The 16,188-nt window shown below is 42.0% G+C and overlaps 1 protein-coding gene across 1 annotated transcript in view; it reads left to right on the top strand.

Annotated features, from left to right (window-relative positions):
- LOC125741713 (collagen alpha-1(XI) chain-like) overlaps nt 1-16,188 on the top strand; it is a 72,157-nt gene that overhangs the window by 52,255 nt on the left and 3,714 nt on the right. The window contains exons 46-65 of the mRNA XM_049012959.1: nt 403-456; nt 1,573-1,626; nt 3,474-3,527; nt 4,822-4,875; nt 4,952-5,059; nt 5,147-5,200; nt 6,045-6,098; nt 6,181-6,234; nt 6,566-6,619; nt 6,704-6,811; nt 6,993-7,046; nt 7,376-7,429; nt 9,130-9,237; nt 9,569-9,622; nt 10,738-10,773; nt 11,614-11,667; nt 12,878-13,145; nt 13,946-14,058; nt 14,146-14,214; nt 14,461-14,694. Coding sequence (XP_048868916.1) covers nt 403-456; nt 1,573-1,626; nt 3,474-3,527; nt 4,822-4,875; nt 4,952-5,059; nt 5,147-5,200; nt 6,045-6,098; nt 6,181-6,234; nt 6,566-6,619; nt 6,704-6,811; nt 6,993-7,046; nt 7,376-7,429; nt 9,130-9,237; nt 9,569-9,622; nt 10,738-10,773; nt 11,614-11,667; nt 12,878-13,145; nt 13,946-14,058; nt 14,146-14,214; nt 14,461-14,694 — 1,692 coding nt within the window. The remainder of the gene's footprint in view (nt 1-402; nt 457-1,572; nt 1,627-3,473; nt 3,528-4,821; nt 4,876-4,951; nt 5,060-5,146; nt 5,201-6,044; nt 6,099-6,180; nt 6,235-6,565; nt 6,620-6,703; nt 6,812-6,992; nt 7,047-7,375; nt 7,430-9,129; nt 9,238-9,568; nt 9,623-10,737; nt 10,774-11,613; nt 11,668-12,877; nt 13,146-13,945; nt 14,059-14,145; nt 14,215-14,460; nt 14,695-16,188) is intronic.

Genomic DNA, 16,188 nt, shown 5'->3' with positions numbered 1-16,188 from the left:
CCAATCCCAAACAAACCTCACTCCACTGGCTCCCCAGTGGTTTTGACTCAGCAGCCACTCAGAGAGACTGAGAAAAAATATCCATATAGCGTAAACATTCTATACCACCCAGTCCTAGCTTTAACATTGTTGAATTTTTTTTTAATTGCGCGGCCCCCCTCAGTCCGCACCGAGGTCCCCTCTTAAGCCACAGTCTGCCAGTTGAGAACCACTGGTTGTACCAATAAGGACATATGTTCTCCACATTAGGATAATATAATGCACCTTTCACAGGTAAGGAAATAACTTCATAGGTGTGCAGGTAAGAGGATAAAAGTTGTAATGGTATATGATGTCCAATTGTTCTGGATGATGTTGGTACTGGCAACTGACACATAATTATGAGTGAATCTGTCTTTGCAGGGAATGCCCGGACCACCAGGTGAGAAAGGGGAGAGTGGTCCCGCAGGATTGATGGTGAGCTTGCTTCTTTGTTGGTATTTATAAATAGTCATACTAGTTTTGAAGTAGATATAACTGATTCTTATTTTTTGAAACTGGTAGCACTGGTCTTGTTTCAGTGTTTAAATTTGCTCAAATTTGAATTTTTCCAGTCTGTCAGGCTTCATTTTCTGACAGATTGCCCATATTAATTGGTTTCCAAGAGGGAGAAATTCTGCACTGAGAATTGTAGGTGATATTAGCATTTTACAGTGTTTACATGCCCATTTAGTCTCTGGGAATGCCTACTGAACATCCTTTAGTCTCTGGGAATGCCTACTGAACATCCTTTAGTCTCTGGGAATGCCTACTGAACATCCTTTAGTCTCTGGGAATGACTACTGAACATCCTTTAGTCTCTGGGAATGCCTACTGAACATCCTTTAGTCTCTGGGAATGCCTACTGAACATCCTTTAGTCTCCTTGAATTCCTGCTGAGGATCATTTAGTCTATGTGAGTGAAAAGCAATGTTTGATGCTCCCACTAGTGCGCTGCATTGCAGTAAATTTTGAAAACGCAGTGCTGCACGCAATTCTCTGCACACATTTCTCTGCAATGAGCACTCCCATTGATGACAATGGAAAATGGATACAAATGCATTCCAAAGTGTTTGTGAGCATTTTTACTCCCTCCTTTTCCGCACAAACACTAGTCATGTACAATCATAGAAATGGCTAGTAAAACACAACATGAAAAACATATAAAGACACAAAAATGTGGACAAATGCGAGACAAAAATGCAGGAAAACGCATACGAAAAAAATGTAAAAGCGCCGACTAACACGTTGCGCTTTTCTTTGTGTTTTTGCTAGTGTGAATATCCTTTAGTCTCTGTGATTGCCTGCTGAGGATCTTTTAGTCTCTGTGATTGCCTGCTGAGGATCTTTTAGTCTCTGGGAGTACCTGCTGAGGATCTTTTAGTCTCTGTGATTGCCTGCTGAGGATCTTTTAGTCTCTGGGAGTACCTGCTGAGCCTCCTTTAATGTTTATCAGTGCTTGCTGAGGATACTTTTGTGTCTATGAGTGCCTGCTGAGCATCCTTTTCTTATAATGGGAGGAGGTTGTAGCCCAATTTCATTATGTCTCCTTAGGGTCCGCCTGGTCAGCATGGGCCCAGAGGAGCACTAGGTCCCAGTGGTGGTGAGGTATGAGTCTTTGTGCTCACTTGTTATTTTTTGATGCATTTATACTGTAATATATTGGTTAACTTTATTTTTTTATGTAGTATGAGGTTACTATGCTGTATGTACAAACAGCAGACTGGTGTGCCAGCTGTATTGTGGGTAGAGAATCACTTTGTGTCAGATTTGACTGGGGCATCTCAGGGAACCCTCCTATCTCCTGACCTGCTCACCATGTACACGTCCGACTTCTAATACGACTCCAGCTCTTGCCATTTACAGAAGTTCAAACATGACTCCACCGTTGTAGGATATATCAGCAATGTAGATGAGTCAATTTTCAATGGAGGACTTTGCCTTTGAACCTGTAGCACAGTATCAGCAAGGCAAGAGAGCTGGTGGTGGACTTCTGACGTAATAGGAAGCTCCTGAGATAAGTCACTGTCCAGGGAAAGGATGTGGAGGCGATGCAAAGCTACAAGTAGCTGAGTGTTGACCTGAACAGCAGACTGGGCTGGGCGGACAACACAGCAGCCAGCACAGACTGTACTTTCTGTGGAGACTCGGGTCTTTTGATGTGTTTGAGTGTTTGTTTTGAGTATGTTTTATCAGTCCAGAGTAGGCAGTATATTTCTCTAAGCTGTGACCTGCTGAGGAAGCAGCATCAATTCAGGTGATGCCAAACACCAGAACAAACTCACCAGGAAGACCAGCTCCATCACATGGCTGACCCTGAAAAAACTCACCAGGAAGACCAGCTCCATCACAGGACTGACCCTGAATAAACTCATCAGGAAGACCAGCTCCATCACAGAACTGACCCTGAACAAACTCACCAGGAAGACCAGCTCCATCACAGGACTGACCCTGAACAAACTCGTCAGGAAGACCATCTCCATCACAGGACTGACCCTGAACAAACTCACCAGGAAGACCAGCTCCATCACAGGACTGACCCTGAACAAACTCATCAGGAAGACCATCTCCATCACAGGACTGACCCTGAACAAGCTCATCAGGAAGACCAGCTCCATCACAGGACTGACCCTGAACAAACTCACCAGGAAGACCAGCTCCATCACAGGACTGACCCTGAACAAACTCATCAGGAAGACCAGCTCCATCACAGGACTGACCCTGAATAAACTCATCAGGAAGACCAGCTCCATCACAGGACTGACCCTGAATAAACTGACCAGGAAGACCATCTCCATCACAGGGCTGACCCTGAACAAACTCACCAGGAAGACCATCTCCATCACAAGACTGACCCTGAACAAACTCATCAGGAAGACCAGCTCCATCACAGGACTGACCTTGAATAAACTGACCAGGAAGACCATCTCCATCACAGGGCTAACCCTGAACAAACTCACCAGGAAGACCAGCTCCATCACAGGGCTGACCCTGAACAAACTCACCAGGAAGACCAGCTCCATCACAGAACTGACCCTGAATAAACTGACCAGGAAGACCAGCTCCATCACAGGACTGACCCTGAACAAACTCACCAGGAAGACCAGCTCCATCACAGGACTGACCCTAAATAAACTCATTGGGAGGACCATCCATCGTAGAACTGATCCTGAACAACCTCATCAGGAGGGCCAGCTCCATTGCAGGACTGATGCTGAAGAAAGTCACAAAGAAGGCCATATCATCTACACCACCTGTCAAATAATTTCTTCATTGTCTGCACAATTTGTTTGTTTGTTTATTTTCTGCAGTGTTGATTGCAGTATGCGTAATAGTGTATAGGTATGTCTTTGTATCTGTGAGCTTTAAATGATAAGTTATATGCTAATGCCTAGACCAATGCAGTTGATGACATTTTAAACAGCAGACTGACTGATGCCTTGATGGCTCTTTAGGGTCCACAAGGAAGACCTGGAGGTGTGGGACAGGCTGGCCTTGTTGGTGAGAAGGTGGGTCTGCTCACAGGAAAAATGCATATAGAATTAACTTAAATTAGCTGGCAATGTACTCCTGCTTATGTTATGACATGTATCATATATACATATTCAAAAAAAGGAGATTGAAGTTATGCTATAATAATGTTAGTATGCCTAGGGGGGTTGGGGAGCCAGTTGACCTTGGACCCCCAGAGGTTTTTTCCTCCTTACTCCTTACTTGGGAGTTTTTGGTTCCTCTCCTCCGTTGTCATCTCACTTTCTTTATTTAATTTCTTTCCTTCCTTTTTGCCGTTCTGTATTACTCTCTAAAATGATGTTTACTGTATCACAGCACATCCAAGTAAAGGTCCTTGGAATGACTCGGTTGCGAAAGGCACTATATAAAAATAAATTGAATTTATTTGAATCTAATCTTTATTTAATTAGTGACTGTGGTGATACATGGCAGATGAAATTTAACATAGATAAATGTAAGGTAATACATGCAAGGAGCAGATATATAAAGCAAATATATTTTAAGGGTTCCACTGAAATAAAGGTAGCTGATTATGAGAAATACCTCTGTATGTATGTTGATGCTTCCATGTCCCACTCTCGCCAGTGTGGGGAAGCAATTAAAAAGGCCAATAGGATGTTGGATTACATCTCTAAATGTGTGGAGTTTAAGTCAAGGAAAGTGATGCTATGATTATATAATTCCTTGGTAAGACCCCACCTAAAATATTGTGTCACCTTACTTTTAAAAGGACATTGCTACCTTAGAAAAGGTGCAACATAGGGCTACAAGAATGATTCCTGGTCTTAGAAGAATGTCTTATGAGGAGAGGTTAACTGAGCTGAATCTGTTCAGCCTCAAGCTAAGGAGACTAAGGGGGGACATGATCCAGATATATAAGATTCTAACAAGTCTGGATGCTGTTCAACTAAATTGTTACTTCGATATCAGATCAAATACAAGAACTCGTGGCCATAGGTGGAAATTAGCGGGAGAACATTTTAAACTGGATTTGAGAAAGCACTACAGCAGGTAGTTAGAGCATGAAATAGTATTCCTGTTAGTGTAGTGCAAGCCTAAACTTTGGGTTCCTTTAAATCAGAGATTTTAACAACTTTGAGTTACTAGTTGAGTTCTCCCCAAACAAGTTTGATCGGCTGAATGGTCTCCTATGTTTTGCAAATTTCTTATGTTCTTATTTTGATTTTAATTTATTGCACTAATGCACAGTGCTGTGAGAAATCTGTGGCTTCCTGCTGATATGCAGCTGAAGGGTCTGGGCCAGTGTGAATGTGTGATTGTCCTCTGCAGGGTGAGGATGGTGAAGCTGGGAGCCCCGGGCCTGCAGGAGCACCAGGGCGTGCGGTAAGTGCCTCTCCTTTCCTCTCTTTGGACCCAGTGCCTCAGAGTGCACATCTTCAGCTCTGTTCCTGTCTCGCAGGGTGAGAAAGGTGAGCCTGGAGAGAAGGGTGACTCTGGAATGTCTGGAGCAGCTGGGCCCCCAGGAGCAAAGGGCCCCCCCGGAGAGGATGGCTCTAAAGGCACCTCTGTAAGTGCAGTGGGGTTAGGGTTAGGGTCAGATTTGGAGTTCCCCCCTCACAACTAGCCCAGGTGTGACCTGATCACCCCCCCGCAGGGTCCAATTGGTGTGACAGGAGACCCAGGACCACCAGGAGAACCGGGTGTCAATGTAAGTAGCCCAGCAATTTATTTCATTTGTATCAATTTTCATTTAATTTGTATCAATTTTTTTTTGTCACACTTATATGGAAATTATTTTTATTTATCTGTGATTTAATAGCCAAAGGCAAAAGGCATTTACTGAATGTCCATTGCAGTCTGCAGGCATGTTGCTGCTTGGCACTCCTTCTTCATTCCCTTGTTTTTTGATCATTGCAGATAGCTTTACTCATGACAGCTTGCATTAATGTACTCCTCATTAAACTAATATTGTTCTCCATGGTTGAAGGACACATTAGCCATTTCCTTAGCAGTTAGTCCACTGTAAGTAAGGTGAGTAAAACTGATAACATTCACATACCAAAGGGTTACTCTGTTAAAACTAATTGCTTGCTCACTCTTCTCATGTAAGTCACTTGTTTTGACAGTTGCTTTGTAAATGGTCTATCACTTGTCTGAAAGTCAATTCCTGAAATATATGTCTACTGTAAGTCATATTCTAGGCACAGTTTCTCAGGGTCGCAGGAACATGCCACTTTGACGGCGACACGTGACATATTACCATAGATAGTCACAGAGTACATCAGACTAAAACAATGGAGAATCCAGATCCACTAAAACTACCTGCTAGTATTAGTGAGCAAAGCCACCTGGGTGATCTACGGTCATATCAGGACCTCCTCAGGAATTAGACTGATCTCCAGGCTTCATCCTGCCTTGTCCACTCTGATGAAATGAAGCTGTATCCTGCAGTGGGTGCCAATTTCCAACCTCCAGCAGTCTCTCCATCTGTAACAGCTATACCTTTTGCCATCCCCTCCCTGATGTGCCTTTGTTTCATGTGGTTTTTACAGGGGGTGGATGGTGGACCAGGACAGAAAGGAGATGCAGGGGATTCTGGCAAAGCGGTATGTGACTCCCATGAGCAGCCATTAGCAGCATTCTGTGTAGTTGTGTCCTTATGTCACCTTTTATGCCTCTAATTTCCAGGGGCCCCCAGGAGCCTCTGGAGAGCCTGGACCACCAGGACCCCCAGGAAGACCTGTGAGTTATCCTCTACTTATGTTTTTATCATTTTAGTTTGATTCATCTGACTTCTGAAGGAAGGAGAGGGTGATAGTTATTTTTTTAATGTTTGTGAAAACATGTGACTATTTTAAGAATTGATTTTAGGAACTACATTGTCACAAACACATGATATTTTTGTTGTAGCTGCATCCCCAGCCTAAGGTCAGGGTGGGTGTTTATTCTCACAGATGTGACAGTAAAACATTACAGTACACATGTATGCATGAGTGTTTCGTTATACAAGCATCTCCTTGTTTCAGACTTTCTCTCTCTCTCTCTCTCTCTCTTTCTCTCACTCCATCAATAGGGTCGGTTAGGGGCAGTAGGAAAAGAAGGCAAACCAGGAATGAAGGGGGCAAAGGTAAGGATGGGAGGAAAACAAATAGTCAGGAAACTTCTTAAAATGTGAGATGTCTTTCACTGTACTACCCTTACTTTTCTCTAGGGGGCTCCAGGCCCTGAGGGACTTATTGGAAAAACTGGGCCAATGGGCCCACAAGGGCACCCAGGCAAGCCAGGTACCCAGGGACTGCGTGGGATTCCAGGCCCTGCTGTAAGTCAACCTTGGAATCATCAAGTGAATATCCAGTAGAATTACTGCAGATATTTCATAGTAGTTGGTATTTGAGCTTTATTTTAAGATTATAAATGCTTTGAAATATCTATTCTTTTTTGAAAACACCACCTGAAATGTGGACAACACCAAAGCTAAACCGTAATCTAACTACCCACAGGGAGAACAAGGTTTAAACGGACCCCCTGGACAGACTGGACCTCCAGGACCTATGGTATTCCTGTCATTCTTTCATTAGTTTGCCATCAGTCTGACTCAACTAAATGCCACCCATGATGGCAAAGAATGAACCTTTTCCAAAAGGAGCTGACTGTTAAGGTAGGGTTAGGGTTAACCCTAACCCTAACCGTTAAGGTAGTGCAGCCAACACTGGCAACATTGCTGTTATTAGCCTCATGTTACCACACAGTAGTTAATCTTAGCTCACGTTTAAAATAAGACTGCTGGTATAGTAATGTCTTTGCACTAATTCCGCCATACTGTTGTGCGGAGTGCAGCTTTGACAATAATTTCTGATTTCCTTTACACTCTACTTACCCACAGGGTCCATTGGGATTGCTGGGTTTGAAAGGAGATCCCGGCAGAAAAGGAGACAAGGTGGGGTCTGAAACATGGCCTCTTTATGCTTCTCTCTTCTAGTGTGAAACAGCCTCTGTGTATCTCTGTGCATTTCTTGGCATTTTGACCACGGTGCAGCCCTGTGTAGATGATATGTGTAAATTATGTTGGATCAGTCTCATAAAATGTCCCTAGATTTACGAATTTAAATTCTTATTAAAATTACAAAATTTTGGATGTTTAAAAATATTAAATCACGGTATTCTTACTTTCACTAGGCTTAATGAAAGTAGCAATATGGATGATTCAACCAGTTCTAAAGGGTAGAAGATTCTTGATAGTAATGACGTCAAATTGTATCTGAATGCCAACAAAGAACCGCTTGCTTCAGTAAAAGGACATTTATTGAGACACAACATAGTAAACATTCAGTAACTATGGATGACTAAACATGGTAAAGATAAACATACAGTAAAATAGTTTGGAGAATGGGTGTGGTCATATGGATGTTCATGTGTCCATGAATGAAATAAGAAAGAACAACGTAAGGATTCAATTCAATTCAAAATTTGTTTAGCGCATTTTCTCAACATTACATTGTCTCAAAGTGCTTTACATTATCCGTGCCCAAATCCCCCAGTGAGCAATCCAGAGGGGACAGTGGCACAGAAAAACTCCCTAGAATGAAGAAACCTTGGGAGGAACCAGACTCAAAGGGGGAGCCCATTCTCCAGGTGCTAGCAGAGGAAGTAAAATGAGCAAGATAGCAAAGTTCCAATTCACACTGTCCTAATTTTAAGATTTGAGTCTCAGAGAAGCGGGCAGGCAGGTGATGGCTGGCAGGTGATGGCTGGCAGGTGCTGGTGCTGCTTCTGATGGCAGGATGAACAGTGGAACAGTAGTAGGACATGCAGGAGAGGGCACATCAAAACAAAACTATACATTTCCAACCTTAACTAACAAACCCTATTAGCCAGCTGCAGTCATGTCACAGTGCCCTGAAGAATGTTTAACTTTTAGTTTTATAGCCACAGAACTGTTATGTTACCACTAAGATGTGAATAATTGTTCCCAGTATCCTCACAAGTCATCGAATGAAAAGAAACTGCCCTCAAAAAGTGTGCTTGATGGCGGGGGTGGTGTTCTTTGTGTGATGTGCCATGCTCTGTTATCACCACATATGTCTTAATTTCCGACGTTAAAAAACATAGTATGAGCAGACATCACAGACTGCTGTTTATTTTCAGAGGAGGTGCCTTTATTCTGGACTAATCACAGTCATTACATACACAGCTAAAGGTTAATTTGTGTCTTGCGACCTATGGATTGCAATTAATTATGTGGGCTTATTAACAGTGGCTGTTATTCAGGGAATTTACACTTATCCTGAGCTCTCCACTATTTCATTGATTGATTATTAAAAGTATAAGGCTTTTGATATTTGCATGAATGTTATTGGTTACCATATGCAAAAAGGCAAAAAACAATCTAATGCAACAGATTTCAGAGTTGGAGTGAGTGAATTTTGAAGCATGTGTAGACATTGTACATGAGCTGTATAGCTCTCTGTAAATGCTTTACTCATTCTGTGTGCTCTTACAGGATATACAATGTGCCTCCTTACACTTGAATAGTCTTTTTTGGCCTCTATGGCCTTCATATTCACAGGTAGGAAGTTCCCACTTCCCCTTAAACATTCTTTATTACTCAAATGGGTATGTTATTCCTTTGCTGCTCAGGGTCACGCTGGCTTGATTGGTCTCATTGGACCTCCAGGGGAGATAGGAGAGAAGGGTGACAGAGGATTACCTGGAAACCAGGGGTCCCAAGGACCCAAGGGTGATGTGGTGAGTACATGTATGCATACGCACACACTCAGAAGTGCAGACTCAGTGACAAAGCACAGACATGCACATTAATATTCTGTTTTTTATACATGCAGTCACAGACACATGCACATTAATACTTAGTGTTTTTATGCAGACACAGTACGACATGACACAAACACATCCACTTTAATGCTGTTTTTATACAGACACAGTGACAGATACATCCACAATAATACTCTGTTTTTTTACATGCATAGTCACACATGACACAGACAGCCACATTAATACTCTGTTTTTTAAACAGACAGTGACATAGACACATACATATTAACGCTTTTTGTCTTCTTAGGGTTTCGTTGGTTCTTCTGGTGCTGCTGGCCCCCCTGGAGTCCCAGGCCTTTCTGTGGGTTCTCTCATATTCAGTGCATGGCCGTTTGGCTAAAAATACTACTATTGATACTACTGTTACTGTAACTGCTGATTTTTAATGGCAATTGTATAGTTATGATGTATCACAGGCCTCCTCTTAGAACTAAGCACACAGTATAAAATACAGTAGAAACCGCATATAGCAGTCATGTCTCTCTGGGTGAAATTTATCACTGTAAGCAGATGATCATTATGACTATTTTTTTTCTTTTTCTTTATGTCTCAGGCAGATTACCACCTAATTGACATTTGTATATTTATTTACATGAGTATAAGGTAATATAATGCACAACATGCCACGATCGCGGGCGTGCTGAGCGGCGATCGTGTGGGCAGGCGTGCAAGGAGCAGGCGAGACAGGCGAAAGTCAGGGCAAACAACGAGTTTAATCCGGAGATCAGGGACCAGGGAACACCAGACAGGAATGCACATCACCATGCCACAATGACGGACAGGGGAGACAAGCAAGACCAGGACTTAAATACACAGGACTGATCAAAGTAACTAGACACAGCTGGGTACAATCGGGGAAGCACACGTGGGTAATCAGGGGGCGTGGCACACATGAGGAGCCGACGAGCAGGGCATGACACAACATGGTTATTTACTGAATTTTATTGACTTTTTTAAAATACAATACAGCTTTTTTAAAATGCTTTTCAAACTACAGTACTGCATTAATTAAACTACATTAATTAAATTACGGAACTATGTATAATTTATATACGTTATAATACACTACAGTACTGTACATAAAATGTAGCTTATTGTAGTTTCCATATGTTGTTATGCATTAAAAAGACCCAAAATGAGCACTATAAGTGGACTACTATAAGCGAATCGTTTAAACAGTATTTGTACAGGAATTATTCTTTCCAAAGCATTTTGATCCATATAAATGGTTGATCAGTATAACCATGATCACTATAAGCGGTTTCCATTGTAGTTCTTAAATATATAGCTGTATCATTTGCTAAGTTTAGTATTATTCAGAAAACCTATTTTTTAGATAAAAGGTTTGTCTAAGAAAGAGAAGAATGAAGTTTCTGTCTGTGTCCTTGTTGGAATGAGATAATGTCTTTGTCTTAGGGAGCTGTGGGCCAGAAAGGGTCCAAAGGCAGCCAGGTAAGTTTCAATCTAGAAACAGATGAAAACACATTTATATTGTGTGGTCTCTAGGGTGCCCCCCCATCTCGTGTCTTTGTTTATAACCGGAACTGTCCCTAGCTGCCCTCTCTCTGCCAATAATATAGGTCTTTACTCAGGTAAAAGATTCATTCTCTTGATATTTTCTACATCTGACATTATAGTCTACCCAGTTATACATCCATGCACTCAAATTGTAGTCTATTGCTTATTATGTGTTTTACCCTTAGGAATATGCCCTTTCCTATTTGTAACAAAATTTAAATATTACACTTTCCAATATACACAAGACACTACATATATTAAGTCTAGATTTTCAAGAGTTGCTACAACAGAAGAATTAGAATTGGATCTGATGGAAAATTACTGAGTGTATACCAGGGCTCTTCAAATCTGGCCCTCGATTCCAGATCCAGGGCTTGTTTTCAATTCTTCCAGGTAGTTAGTGTAATAATTACTGATTCTGATTGGCCACAGAAGCTTCACACCTTCTTCACAGGTAAAGGAAGACTGGAAAATCAGCAGTGCACAAGCCTGGTGTACACCATAGACAGCCCACAAGGCAGCTGTCAAGACATGAAATACAGCCTCCCTTATAAAACACAGACAGACAGGCAGCTGAAGGGATGTCCAAAGTGATGCCTTAGTATAGACATCAGGAAACCCCGTATGTCTGAGGCACATAATCTAGCCATTGCAGGAATCCACAATTGTAATGTTTACATGTGGTTTTAGAGCGACTTCTGTCCCTGTACGACATAAAATATGCACTCATGCATGCCTTTATATATTCATACATGTGTTACGTTTATTTATTAGGGCCCCATTGGTCTAAGAGGAGATACAGGCCCTGCTGGCCCCCCAGGACCACCTGTGAGTATTAACAACCAAAAGTCTTTTCAAATATTACAGTCTAATATTACATACTTTTGCCTCAAAATCCCTCACATTGTTACCTCCCTGCGTCACATTTCTCACTCTCCTTTCTCTCACACTGTATCCATTCTAGCCCTTCACTCTTACCTTCTTGCCTCATATTTCACTCTCCTCGCTTTCACACTCTATCCATTCTAACCCCTCACTCTTACCTTCCTGCCTCATATTTCACTCTCCTCCCTTTCACACTCTATCCATTCTAACCCCTCACTCTTACCTTCCTGCCTCATATTTCACTCTCCTCCCTTTCACACTCTATCCATTCTAACCCTTCACTCTTACCTCCCTGTGTCACATTTCTCACTCTCCTTTCTCTCACATTGTATCCATTCTATTCCCTCACTCTTACCTTCCTGCCTCATATTTCACTCTCCTCCCTTTCACACTCTATCCATTCTAACCCTTCACTCTTGCCTCCCTGTGTCACATTTCTCACTCTCCTTTCTCTCACATTGTATCCATTCTATTCCCTCACTCTTACCTTCCTGCCTCATATTTCACTCTCCTCCCTTTCACACTCTATCCATTCTAACCCTTCACTCTTGCCTTCCTGTGTCACATTTCTCACTCTCCTTTCTCTCACATTGTATCCATTCTATTCCCTCACTCTTACCTTCCTGCCTCATATTTCACTCTCCTCCCTTTCACACTGTATCCATTCTAACCCCTCACTCTTACCTTCCTGCCTCATATTTCACTCTCCTCCCTTTCACACTCTATCCATTCTAACCCTTCACTCTTACCTCCATGTGTCACATTTCTCTCTCCTTTCTCTCACATTGTATCCATTCTAACCCCTCACTCTTACCTTCCTGCCTCATATTTCACTCTCCTCCCTTTCACACTCTATCCATTCTAACCCTTCACTCTTACCTCCCTGTGTCACATTTCTCACTCTCCTTTCTCTCACATTGTATCCATTCTAGCCCCTCACACTTACCTTCCTGCCTCATATTTCACTCTCCTCCCTTTCACACTCTATCCATTCTAACCCCTCACTCTTACCTCCATGTGTCACATATCTCACTCACCCTTCTGTCTCCCCACTATTACCTGCTCATATTTTTTACACTCCCATGCCTCTCACACTGCATCAGTTCTATCCACAATCCTCTTACTTTTGTCACGCCATCTCCTTTGTTTCCAGGGACCTTCTGCCTCAGTCCTTATGCCATTCCCTATCGAGGAGGGTCAGAGGAAAAGAAGGAGACACTCAGAAGTGGATGGAGCTCATGTGTACCTAGAAGAGGATGAAGAGTATTCTCCCCAGGGAGATGAAACCATGAAGGAGGTGTTTGCTTCTATCAGCTCCATGAAGACTGAGGTGGAGATCATTAGAAAACCTCTGGGCACATACGAGAGCCCTGCCCGCACCTGCAAGGAGCTGCTGATGTGTCACCCAGGCTACAAAGACGGTGTGGAGATTATCACCATATGTACCACATGTAGTACTGCCGGAGAACATACACTTAATTTGTTACCTTTCTCAGTGTATAGTACACACAGAGTACAGACACTTCACTGTTACCTTTATCAGTATGTAGTACACACAGAGTACAGACACTTCACTGTTACCTTTATCAGTGTGTAGTACACAGAGTACAAACACTTCACTGTTACCTTTATCAGTGCACAATACACAGAGTACAAACACTTCACTGTTACCTTTATCAGTGCATAGTACACACAGAGTACAGACACTTCACTGTTACCTTTATTAGTATGTAGTACACATAGAGTACAGACTGTTACCTTTATCAGTGTGTAGTACACAGAGTACAAACACTTCACTCTTACCTTTATAAGTATGTAGTACATACAGAGTACAGACACTTCACTGTTACCTTTATCAGTGTGTAGTACACACAGAGTACAGAAACTTCACTGTATCCTTTCTCAGTGTGTAGTACTGAGTACAGACACTGGACTGCATCCTTTTTCAGTGTGTAGTACAGACACTAGACTGTATCTTTTCTCGATGTATAGTGCACATAGAGCACAGACACTGCCTGCTACCTTTTCCATTGCGTAGTACAGAGTACAGACACTGGACTACAACTTTCTTCAGTGTGTAGTACAGACATTGAACTGCAACCTTTTTCAGTGTGCATCACAGACACCTGACTACACCCTTTCTCAGGCTGAATTACTGCCTTTATTACTGCCCTTGTCTATGAACTTCATATGAGTAAAAGGATTTGTCTCCGGTCATCAGGAGAGTACTGGATCGATCCCAATCAGGGCTGTCACCGGGATGCGTTTAAAGTGTTCTGCAACTTTACTTCAGATGGGGAAACTTGTTTGTTTCCTGACAAGAAGAGTCAAACAGTGAGTACGAAAGTAGTTCTGTCTTTTTAATACGTTCCTATCCTTGGCATTCAGCAGAGGACATAAAAATCTGATTGTTTTTGTTAGGTTAAGCTGGCTGCATGGAACAAAGAGAAACCTGGGAGCTGGTATAGCCAATTCCGGAAGGGCAAAAGGGTAAAGAGCATGCTTGTACCCTAGTTGTTTAATTGAACACATTCTGTGAACTAGTGAAGCTCAGTGATTATTTAACTTTGATGAAATGATAATCGTGGTGTTGCTGGAAAAAATAGATCTTAAGATGTTTCTTGATGGTTGTGAGGGACTCTGAAGTACATATGTCTATTACAGAGATTTTCTTTCCATATAATATTTTGATGGCACAAATCAGTCCTTTGATTAAGCATTTTATGACCTGCCCAGTTCTCATACGTGGATATGGATGGGAACCCAGTGCATGTGGTCCAACTGACTTTCCTGAAGCTTCTAAGTGCCACTGCCAGACAGACCTTCACATACAACTGTCAAAACTCAATTGGCTGGCTTGATAGTGTCAGTCGCAGCCATCGCAATGCACTTCGCTTCAAGGCCATCAATGAAGAGGAACTGTCACAGGCCAAGACACCATTCATCAGAGCTCTGCAGGATGGGTGTCAGGTGAGTGTGATGGCACTCAGAGCACAGAAGCGAATGCATGGAAACAGATTTGTGCCAATATTATAAAACAAAACCATTTAAATATTACATTTTGGCATTTACGGTTTTCGATTGCATTTACAGATCTTAAAAATGAGCCACACAACGTCAAAATAACAGGTTTTTATTACTGTTAAATAAAAACTGTCTGTGTGTGTATGTGTATAACGTCAGGTACAATCAAGTGAAAAAGAAAAATGCAGCCTTTTTTACCTATCAGGGCAAATTTAACAAATCATCCGGTCCTTAACAGGTCTCAAAAATATCAAAATACAACCTCAGATCAACAACAAAACATGACATATTACACCATGTCATAATGTATTTAACAAAACCTAAGCCAAAATGCAGAAGCAGTGTGAGATAAAGTAAATACGCCCTTACTGCTTCCATAGGAATTAAGAGGGTAAGTAGCAGCCAGGTGCTGCTAATCAAGTGCACTTGATTAACTGATCATCAGCAAGTGTGACCACCATTATAAAAGCAGAGGTTTTGGCAGTTTGCTGGTCTGCACCATTCAGGTGTGGCAAGGAAGAATGACATCAGCCATGATCTTAGGAGAAAAAACTGCTGCTGCCCAACAATCTGGGAAGGGTTGTAAGACCATTAGCAATCAGCATGTTAAATATTAAAGTATGTGACAGTACAGTTAGAAAAAAACTGAACAAGTATAGGTTGTTTGGAAGGGATGCCAGAAGAAATCCTCTTCTCTCTAAAAGCAACAGAAGGCAGCACAGCTTAGGTTTGCAAAGTTCTACTGAGAATGCTAGAACAATGTCCTTTGGACAGGCAAGACCAAAGTGGAGGTATCTGCCTATAAGGCACCTCGCCAGGTTTGGCCAAAAACAGACGCAGCATATCAGCACAATCTGCTCATCCCAACTGTCAAGTGCGGTGGTGCAGGGGTGATTTGGGCTAGTTTTACGGCCACGGGACCTGGGCATCTTGCAGTCATTGAATAGACCCAGTCCAGAGCTCAACCCGATTTAAATGCTGTGCTCCTTTTAGGTATATATGTGAATAGCAAAAAATTCTATAGTGACCTGGGGGCTCATTGAAGAAATAAAATATTCACGCATAAGAGGAAATGTTCATACAAAAACTCAATATTCTTATAAAAAAATATCAGCTTTATAAAATTTTGCATAAACAGTGCTATACATTGTTACAAATCCCACATATTGTTGAAACATTTGCACATTTCCACCCATTCATTACCTTGTGTTAGCAATGCAAATTATTCACGTGCTGTAAACAAATTTCTTTTCACAAAAGCAGCTTCATTCTGTAGTGGTGTGTGTAGTCAATAGCAATGACAACATTAGGAAAGCCAGGCACTGCTGTAAATTACACTGAATGTTTGTCTGTACATCCACACTAGGGAAACTTCATACACTGTGTTGAGAGCCAGTTAATTCCAGCCATAACTTGAGGAATAATGAATTGGGACATCAG

Source organism: Brienomyrus brachyistius, chromosome 5 (assembly GCF_023856365.1).
Source record: "Brienomyrus brachyistius isolate T26 chromosome 5, BBRACH_0.4, whole genome shotgun sequence".
In the NCBI taxonomy this organism is placed as follows: Eukaryota; Metazoa; Chordata; class Actinopteri; order Osteoglossiformes; family Mormyridae; genus Brienomyrus; species Brienomyrus brachyistius.
Note: the sequence above shows the minus strand (reverse complement) of the source record. Positions and strands in the feature narration are given on the sequence as shown.